The sequence below is a fragment of the Hemitrygon akajei genome, chromosome 27 (genome assembly GCF_048418815.1).
Source record: "Hemitrygon akajei chromosome 27, sHemAka1.3, whole genome shotgun sequence".
NCBI classification, from domain to species: domain Eukaryota; kingdom Metazoa; phylum Chordata; class Chondrichthyes; order Myliobatiformes; family Dasyatidae; genus Hemitrygon; species Hemitrygon akajei.
This window is the reverse complement of record NC_133150.1, coordinates 48,717,863-48,728,766: the sequence shown is the minus strand read 5'-3', so window position 1 is coordinate 48,728,766 and position 10,904 is coordinate 48,717,863. Positions and strand designations below refer to the sequence as shown.

The window sequence follows — 10,904 nt, the reverse complement described above, 5'->3', positions numbered from 1 at the left end:
TCTGCACCTCTGATGTTTGAACCTTCTCCCCATTTAGATAATAGTCCACTCTAGTGTTCCTTTTATCAAAATACATTATACATTTCCCAACGCTGTATTCCTTCTGCCACATTTTGCCCAATCTTCCAATTTGCCTAAGGCCTGCTGCAACTGTATTGCTTCCTCAGCAAGACCTATCCTTCCACCTATCTTCATATCATCCACAAACACCACAAAGCCATCAATTCCATTATCTAAATCATTGAGAAATAATGTGGAAAGTAGCAGCCCCAATACTGACTCCTGAGGAACACCGCTAGTCTCTGGCAGCCAACCAGAAAAGACCCCTTTATACCCACTCACTGCCTCCTGACTGTCAGCCGTTCCTCTATCCACGCCAGTATCTTTCCTGTAATTGAGTGGGATTTTATCTTGTTAAACAGCCTCAAGCAGGGCATCTTATCAAATGCTGTCTGAAAATCCAAGTAAATGAAATCCACTGTTTCTCCTTTGTCCTCCCTGCTTGTTACTTTCTTGAAGAACTCTAACAGATTTGTCAGGTAAGATTTCCCTTCACAGAAACAATGCTGACTTTGACTTATTTTACCATTTGTCTCCAAGTACCTCAAAACCTCATCCTTAATGATATACTCCAACACTTTTCCCAACTCTGAGGTTAGACTAACTAGCCTATATTTTCCTTTCTTTTGACTTTCTCCCTTCTTAAAGAGTGGAGTGAAACTTGTAATCATCCAATCCTCCGGCACCATGCTGGAATCAAGTGCTTCCTGAAAGATCATGACCATGCATCTGTTATCTCTTCAGCAACATCTCTCAGGACTCTGCAGTGTAGTCCATCTGGTCCAGGTGACCTACTTACCTTATGATCTTTGAGTCTGCCTAGCACTTTTTCCTATGTAATTGCAATGGCACTCCTGCTCCCTGACACTCACAGACCTCGAGCACATGCTGGTGTCTTCCACAGTGAAGACAGATGCAAAGTACCCATTAAGTTCATCTGCCATTTCTTTGTCCCCCATTACTACCTCACCAGCATTATTTCCTAGTGGTCCAATATCAACTCTCAGCTTCCTTTTACTCTTTATACAACTGAAAAATCTTTTGGTCAGAGCTAAGTTTTTCACACAGAGAGAGGTGGATGCATGGAATGCACTGCCAGCGAAGGTGGTAGAGGCGGATACAATAGGTTCTTTTAAGAGACTCTCAGATAGGTACATAGAGCTTATGCTCTAGGGAAATTCTAGGCAGCTTGTAGAGGTTACATGGTTGGCACAATATTGTGGGCCAAAGGGCCTGTAATGTGCTGTAGATTTCTTTGTATCCCGCTTTATATTATTAGCTAGCCTGCCCTCGTATTTCACCCTTTTCTCTTCTTATAGCTTTTTTAGTTGTTGGAGAAACAGTAGTGTTCCATCATTGTGCCTGACACTGGCCCCCTAGGCCTGAGTCAACGTAGTAATAGTAGTAGTAGTAGTTGCCTTTTGTTGAATTTTAAAAGCTCCCCAATCATCCAACTTCCCACTTACTTTTGCTACCTTGTATGCCCTTTCCTTGGTTTTTATGCAGTCCTTAACTTCCTCGGTCAGCCACAGTTGCCTACCCCTGCCATTTGAGAACAATTTCTGTGGACATATTTATCCTATGCCTTGTGAACTATTCCCAGAAATTTCAGCCATCTCTACTTTGCCATTATCCTCCTCCAGTCTACCTGGGCAAGCTCCTCTGTCATGCCTCTGTAATTCCCTTTATTCCATTGTGATACTGATACATGTAACTTATGTTTCTTCCTCTCAAATTGCAGTATGAATTCACTCATACTATGATCATTTTCTCCTAAGGGTTCTTTTATGTTAAGCTTCCTAATAAAGTCTGGGTTATTACACCATACTCAAGCTAAGATTAGCCTTTCCCTGAGTGAGTCATGTCACAGGCACTCTCTTGCCGTGGAACCCACTCCGGCTGATCTCAGGGGGATTCTTGACTATAAATAATGAGTTATATGGAAGGAGATCATTGGGCCCAACAACTCTGTCCCATTCTATGTAAGAATAGTGCTGCCGTCCCACTCCTTCCTTCCTCTTCCTCACCCCTGCAATGAATTATTCCCTCTCAAATAATCCTTTGCTTCAGTTTTCAACAGTACTTTTAAATTTGCCTCTACCCTACCAATATATTCTGAACCCTCACTTCTCTTCATTGTTAGTGGCAGAATACGTGCAACAAGAAGAAACTGAATTTTAAATGAAGTACTAGTATCTGTAATTTGTCTGCTTTAGAGTAGGGGTTCCCAACCTGGGTCCATGGATCATCACCCAGAGAGTAGTGGAACAACTTGCAATTTATGTTATAGCATAACAAATGTGCCATGTGGCCTGGTGTTTCGATATCTCCAGGTGTGGCCTGGAAGATGTGCATCTTCAGGGTGCGACCCCTGGATGACCAAGTTTCTCACTGATGTCACCACTGAAGCATGGCAGGAGATAGAAACATTGAGACAGCATGCAGTGTGCGCTCGTTGGAAGGCCCCTGCACTTGAGCAATGCCAATCTCTCTTTCTCCTTTGATGTTGAGTGAGAGCCTGTCGGTTCTCGAGTCGGGGGGCTTCGAGAAGTGACGCGGCAGGTTGTAACATCGAAACACCGAGTTGTTTGTCTCCACTCTCATTTGTTGCAGGAGCGATATCTCCCTCTCCCTTGCTAGCAAGTGGGGGTGGGGGGAGTGTTGATGCTTTTGCTGCTGGGAGGAGTGGGCTTTGGGGTTCTAACGTTTTCTGTCATTCACTCATTGAGTCTTCTGTTTCATGGATGTCTGTGAAGAGTAAGAATTTCACGTTGTATGCTGTATACATTCTCCAATATTAAATTGAACCACCAAGCAGCAAAAGGACATCCTCCATCACTACAATAGTAATAATGTTGTATCACAACACTCGCCCCCCCCCCCCACATACACACACACACACAAACTATGAATAGGTACAAACATTCATGCCCAATTATCTTGCTTTATTCCTTTACAGCTTAACCAGTTAGGGTGTTGTTCCATGGTTGTATAAATAACAGTAAAGATTCATTTAACAAATTATATTGATCACAATATTTATAATGATCCTTTGGCAGTCAATAAGAGTTTAGTCTGAATTTAATAATAGCTTCTAAACATTTTCAGAACATTTAATCAACTTAATGGCAATTTTATACAGAATAGAAATGTACAAAAATATATCTTCATATCTCATAAAAGTCATCTGATCTCTTTAATACTTAAACAGATTTAAATAATTCAACTCAGTATATATTAACAAAGCTATTCACATTCTGCAGATTATTATGTCTCACGCGCGGAGTGTTTCTGTGCTGTCTTCCATCTACCGAGTCCCTGCTGATCGATTTACTCTCCACGTCAACTCTCCTTGGATTCTACCCCTCACTTACACACCAATAACAAATTACCAACCAGCAGTGGGAGAAAACCAAATCACCCAGTAGCAACCCAGATTATAAAACCATAAAATATAGGAGCAGAATTAGAGCATTCGGCCCATCAATTCTTCTCCACCATTTCATCATGGCTAATCCATCTTCCCGCTCAGCCCCACTCCAGCCTTCTCCCACCATCCCTTCATGCCCCGACAATCAAGAATCTATTAACCTCTGCCTTAAATATACCCAATGATGGCCTCCACAGCTGCCTGTGGCAATGACTTTTAATGGCTAACACGAGAGGGCACAGTTTTAAGGTGCTTGGAAGTAGGTACAGAGGAGATGTCAGGGCTAAGTTTTTTATGCAGAGAGTAGTGACTGTGTGGGAAGGGCTGCTGGCAATGGTGGAGGAGACAGATATGATAGGGTCTTTTAAGAGACTCCTGGATAGGTACATGGAGCTTAGAAAAATAGAGGGCTGTGGGTAACCCTAAGTAATTTCTATAGTAAGGACATGTTTGGCACAGGTTTGTGGGCCAAAGGGCCTGTATTGTGCTGTAGGCTTCTATGTTTCTATGAACTCTCTAACTGAAGAAATTTCTCGTCACTCCCATTCTAAATGGACATCCCTATACTCTGAGGCCGTGTCCTCTGGTCTTAGACTCCCCCACCACAGGAAACATCCACTCTATTGAGGCTTTTTAACATTTGATAGGCTTCAATAAGTTCACCTTTCATTCTTCTAATGGTCACAGGGAGGTATACACTTCACACAAACAGCACTGAAGGTCGGTACTGAAGACATCTCTGTAGCTGTGGTCAGGTTGTTTTTTTTTAAATGAAAATAATTTGAATTAAATTAAACATCTAAATTACTGAAATTAACTGTTTCTAGCTTATATTGATAGTTTTCCATTTGGTAGAAGTGAACAAAGTAGTGAAATGTACTGTAGCTGCCAGTTACAAAGAAGGCTTGACAGCAGCTATTTCATTAGGAGTTTGAGGAGATTTGGTTTGTCACCAAAGACAATAACAATTTTCTATATTTGTGCTGTGGAGAGCATTCTAACTGGCTGCATCACCATCTGGGGTGGGGCATTGCACAGGATCAAAAGAAGCTGTATAAAGTTATGAACTCAGACAGCTTCATCATGGGCAGTAGCCTCCATAGTATCCAGGACATCTTCAAGGCGCAATGTCTCAAATGGTGGCAACTATCATTAAGGACCCCCATTATGCCCCTCTTCTCATTGCTACCATCAGGGAGGTGGTATAGCAGCCTGAAGGCATACATTCAATGATTCAGGAATAGCTTCTACTCCTCTACCATCAGATTTCTGAATGGACATTGAACCCATGAACACTGCCTCACTACTTTTTTCTCTTTTCGCACTAACTACTTATTTAACTTTTAAAATATTTATATGTACTTCCTACTGCAATTTACAGTTTAATTTATGTATTGCACTGTCCTGCTGCTGCATAACAAATTTCCTGACACATGCCAGTGATATTAAATGGGATTCTGATTATCTAAAAGTGCTAGTTAACACACAGTACTGATTCTTTACCCTCTGAAATGCTGTGTCTACAGACAATTAAGGTTTTGTTATAGTTTGTGAACAAAATAATGACAAAAGTGTTGTGAAAAAAACCACCGAACATAAAACTCCAAGATTTGTTATGAACAGACATTCAACATGTTCGTTTGCCTTGTGTTGCTGTTCAGGCACGATCAGTCATGATTGAACACAGGATATATTGTCGCAGTTAGGATGAGGAACAGTATATATTGATGTCCTAAGAGAAAATGAGAGAAAAAAAATTAAATAAATTAATTTTAATACAGGGAGCACTAGCACTAGAGATGGAAAACCAAAGTTAGAGTGATTGAGACTTAATTAGTTGTTCAAAGATTCAGAGTACAAAATATGTATAATCTATATAACAGAAACATTTTTTGTGTTAGTTTGTTCATTATGATGTAGGCGATCATGGTCTTTCCATGACCATGATTGTTCTTGGCAAACTTTTCTACAGAAGTGGTTTGCCATTGCTTTCTTCTCGGCCTTGTCTTTACAGGATGGGTGACCCCAGCCACTATCAATACTTTTCAGAGGTTGTCTGCCTGGTGTCAGTGGTCGCATAACCCAGACTTGTGACATGTACCAGCTGCTCATATGAACCATCCACGTCCTGCTCCCATGACTTCACCTAACCCGGGAGTCTAAGCTGGTGCTACACCTTGCCCAAGGATGGCCAGCAGGCTAGCGGATGGAAGGAGCACCTTACACCTCCTTTGGTAGAGATGAATCACCACCCAGCCACCCAATTTTCATGTCAGTACATAATCAGATGTTGTCAGTGATAGCTAACTCATTGGCAAAAACATCATCATAAGCAGTCACACTGGTTTTAGATGGTTAATATTCATACAACCCCAGCAGTTCCAAACAGAACAGGAACTCAAAGAATCATTGAAAACTGGAACTGGATTGTTAAATTTGTGTCAGAAACATTGATAACACGGTATTGCATTAAAGATGTTAATAGTGATGCAAAAATATAGTTGTTTCATAGAACAGTATTACACAGGAACAGGCCCTTCGGTCCACAATGTTCCACCAAACTAATTAAATTAGTAATCAGCACACAAGTGCAATTGCGAAGAAATCATGGCAGTGACTCTACTTCCTTAGCAGTTTGCAGAGTTTCATCATGACATCTAAATCTTTGACAAACTTCTATAGATGTGTAGGGGAGAATGTACTGACTGGCTACATCATGGCCTAGTATGGAAGCACCAATACCCATAAATAGAAAATCATACAAAAAGAAGAGGATTTGGCCCAGTACATTACGGGTAAAACCCTCCCCATTATTGAGAAAATCTACATGAAACACTGGTGTAGGAAAGCAACATCCATCATCAGAGATCCCCACCACCCAGAGCATGCTCTCTTCTCTTCTTGAAGGTAAAAGACTCACACCACCAGGTTCCACACCTCAACCATCAGGCTCTTGAATTTAAAAAGGGACAACTACGCTCAAATTTCACTTGCCCCATCACTGAAATATTTCCACAACCAATGATCACACTTTCAAGGACTCTTTACCACATTGTCTCATGTTCTCATTATTTATTGCTATTTATTTATATTTGCATTTGCAGTTTGCTGCTTTTTGCACTCTGGTTGATCATTCATTGATCCTGTACATTCAAAAACCTCTTGAACATCCCTATTGTGTTTGCCGCCTCAGGCACCTCAGCTACCCATCACTCTCTGTGTAAAAACAAAACTTGCCCCACACATCTCCTTTGAAGTAACCCCTTCTCTTAGCTTAATTGCATGCTCCCAGTATTAGAGCAACACACACAAAATGTTCGAGGAACTCAGCTAGTCAGGCAGCATCTGTGGAAGGGAATAGACAGTCGATGTTTCTGTCCCAGCCCCTCCATCAGGACTTTAGAGTCAAAGAATCATAGAAAAGTACAAACACAAAAACAGACCCTTCAGGCCATCAAGCCCTTGCCAAACCTTTTAAACTGCCTACTCCCATCAACCTGCACCAGGACCATAGCCCTCCATACTCCTACCATCCATATACCTATCCAAACTTCTCTTAAACATTGAAATCGAGCTTACATGCACCTCATTCCACCCTTGTGAACCCGAGTGAAGTTTCCCTTCATGTTCCCCTTAAGCTTTTCACCTTTCATCCTTAACCCATGACCTCTGGTTGTAGTCCCTCCCTATCTCAGTGGAAAAAGCCTGCTTGCATTTATCTATACCCCTCATAGTTTTTTATACCTCTATCAAATCTCTTCTCACTCTTCTACATTTGAAGGAATAAAGCCCTAACCTATTCAATGCAACACACACAAAATGCTGGAGGAACTCAACAGGCCAGGCAGCATCTATGGCAAGGAATAAACAGTCAACGTTTTGGGCCGTGGCCTTTCATCAGGGCCCTCATAGATGCTGCCTGGCTTGCTGAGTTCCTTCATCATTTTGTGTATGTTGCTTTGGATTTCCAGCATCTGCAGATATTCTCACATTTGAAGCCCTAACCTATTCAATCTTTCCTTATAGTATTAGAAGAGGTTTGTGATTAAACATCTCATGGTAAAAGTATTTCTTTTATTATATGTGTAGGAGATAAACAAAGTAGTGATGGTTCACTGAAGAGATGGAATAGATTCAGCACTTCTAAATCAGGCCCCATTGCCCATCTCCTTTGGGATTTTAGGCTTAATATTCAAATAGACTGTAACACAACAAATCCATCTCCCAATGTTAACAAAGAAGCTGACATTCATTTCACTGGACGTGAGTGCTGTATTTTAAGATAATGATAGCGGTTTTAGTAAGGCTCAGGAAAAGAGAAGAGAGTTTTAATATAATTTTAAACAAAGGGATTAAATACAATGATGGTCCAGATTCAAGAGCAAGGCTTGACCTAAGGTTTGGACGATTTAAGTGCCGGGCCAAATTGAAAAGATCAGGACGTCAGGACAAGGGGCAAGGGATGGGCCAGTTCAGTTCAATGCTCCATGAGGTTTACTCATCTCTGTGCTGAACTGACACTGTGGTCTGCAACTAACGGGCTACTGGATCAGCTGCAGTGATGACTGGCTTTGTGACTGTAGACTCATTTTCATGAACTCTAGTTGTTTGCGCAATTTGCTTTTTCTTCCTGCACATTAGGTGTTTGATGGTTTTTCTCTTTTAAATGGGTTGTATTGGGTTTCTTTGTTTTGTGGCTGCCTGTAAGGAGACAAATCTAGTATACATACTTTGATAGTAAATGTACTTTGACTTTGAATGGACTTCTACTTAAACTTCTTCAGGGCAGGCACAAATTGAAGAGACTTTACACTGTAGGAAATCATCAACATGAGATTCTGCAGATGTTGGAAATCTAGAGTAACACACACACACAATTCTGAAGGAACTCAGCAATTCAGGCAGCATCTACGGAGGGGAATAAACAGTCAACGTTTCAGGCCAAGACTCTTTAACAGGTCTGGAAAGAAAGGGGGCTCTCAGCTTCTCACTTTGTTCCCCCCTCCCCCAACCCCCTACCGTTCCTCCTCTCCTGGTTTCACATATCACCTTCTGGTTTGTATTCCTTCCCCTCACCCAATCTTTTTTTACTCTGGTTTCTTCCCCCATTCTTTTCAGTCCTGATGAAGGATCTTGGCCCAAAACATCAGTTATTTATTCCTCTCTATACGCTACTTGACCTGCTGAATTCCTCCAGCATTTTGTGTGTGTTACTAAGGAAGGTGACAGAAGCCAGAATAAAGTGGAATCAAAGGAATATTATCTGGCAGGTGATAGGTGAAACCAGGAGAGGGGAAGGTGTGTGGGTGGAGGAGGGGTGGATGAAGTGAAAAAACTGGGAGGTGATAGGTGGAAAAGGTCAAGGGCTGAAGATGGAGTCGTCTGAAAGGAGAGGACAGTTGACCTTGGGAGAAAGGGGAAGAGTGGAGGTGCGAGGAGAGAAGGGGTAAGAGGGGAGTCAGAATGGAGAATGGAAAGAGAAGGGGGAGGGGGAGAAATTACTGGTAGTTAGAGAAATCCATGTTCATGTCATCTGGTCTACTCAAATTGGGTAGTGAGGTCTGTTTTTTTTGCCAAAACAGTTAACTCTTACAGCTTATTTGTTAATGTCAATCACTCACAACCAAAATTGCTTTTATTAAAGTGAATTTTTCAGGAAGTGAACAAGATTGCAGTTGAGTAAAACATGTCAACCTTACAAAAATGGTTTCACCATATTGTAGATAACAGTTCTGCAATATGTTGAGAAACAAGATTACAAAATCAAACAATGGTATTGAACAAGAAAAAATACAAAGATGCTGGAAATCCAAGCAATATATAGAAAATGCTGGAGGAACTCAGCAGGCTAGGCAGCATCTATAGAAAAAGAGTACAGTTGATGTTTTGGGCCAAAACCCTTCAGCAGGACTGGAGAAAAAAGTTGAGGAGTCTGAGTAAAAGTTTGGGGGGGGGGGGGGAGGAAGAAACACAAGATGATCGGTGAAACCGGGGGGGAGGTGAAGAAAAGAGTTGGGAAATTGATTAGTGAATGAGATACAGGACTGGAGAAGGACGAATCTAATAGGAGTGGACAGAAGGCCATGGAAGAAAGAAAGAGGGAGGAGCACCAGAAGGTGGCAATGGACAGGCAAGGAGATAAGGTAAGAGAGGGAAACGGAAATGGGGAAAAGAGAAGTGGGGGGGGGGGGTAACATTACCGGAAGTTTGAAAAATCGATGTTCATGCCATCAGGTTGGAGGCTACTCAGATGGAATACAAGGTGCTGCTCCTCCAACCTGAGTGCAGCCTCATCACGACAGTAGAGGAGACCATGGATGGACATATGGGAATGGGAAGTGGGATTAAAATGGGTGGCCTCTGGGAGCTCCCTGCTTTTCTGGCAGATGGAGCAGGTGCTTGGCAAAGTGGCACTGAAGTGGTACTGTCTGATCTCTTGTGTGAAATGAAGGAGAGGAAAGTGTTTCCCCCACCCCCGAGAATTCAGTGTATTATAGATGCCAAAAACTATAGTTAGTAATGGTATTGTAACCCTTAACCTTAGACATGTTTTTTGTCATTGAATGAAGTTTTATACATTTTATAAAAAATATAAAGGGGAGGAGTACAGCCTGGCCACAGGGCTGGTACCAAACGAGATGGCCCTGTCACAGCATCAATCAGCATGGACCCCCACCACTCTGGTGGCCATGCTCTCTTTTCACTGCTGCCTCAGAATTCACACCACCAGGTTTAGGGACAGTTATTAAAACTTAACCAACAGACTCTTGAACCAGAGGGGATAATATCACTCACCCCAATACTGAACTGCTCCCACAGCCTATGGACATGCTTTCAAGGAGTCTTCATCTCATGTTCTCGATATTTATTGCTTATTTATTGAGCATTTGGTTATTATTTTATTTGTTCCCCCCCCCCCCCCTTTTGTATTTGCAGAGTTTGTTGGGGGTTTTTTTTGCATATTGGTTGTTGGTATTGTTTGCTATACTTATTGTGAACATCCACAAGAAACTGAACTTCAGGGCTGTATATGGTGACATATGTGTACTTTGATAGTAAATTTACTTTGAACGTTGATATTCTCAGGACATAAAGAAATTCCTGGGACCAGGAAAAGGAAACAAATGGATAGTTTAAGTCAAGGTTTTCCATCCTGGGATCCATGGACTCCTTGTTTAATGGTATTGGTCTTTGGCATAAAAAAGGTTGAGAACCCTTGTTTAAGTTAACTATAGCAAGGATCTAAACCAACAGTAGAATCAGGAAAATCCAGAAAAATTTGGTCCAGGTATGGGTTGATGGGATAAGGCAGTGTAATAATATGGCACAGAAAAAATAGACCAAAGGGCCTGCTTCTATGCTGTAGTACTCTGTCACTCTAAGACTCTAATAATAAAGCTGCAGGAATCCAAAG

General features: G+C 41.7%; 1 protein-coding gene across 1 annotated transcript in view; it reads right to left on the bottom strand.

Annotated features, from left to right (window-relative positions):
- Positions 1 to 2,984: 2,984 nt before the first annotated feature.
- LOC140717379 (C4b-binding protein-like) overlaps positions 2,985 to 10,904 on the bottom strand; it is a 45,547-nt gene continuing 37,627 nt past the window's right edge. Inside the window, exon 18 of the mRNA XM_073030902.1 lies at positions 2,985 to 5,222. Coding sequence (XP_072887003.1) covers positions 5,158 to 5,222 — 65 coding nt within the window. The 3' untranslated portion in view covers positions 2,985 to 5,157. The remainder of the gene's footprint in view (positions 5,223 to 10,904) is intronic.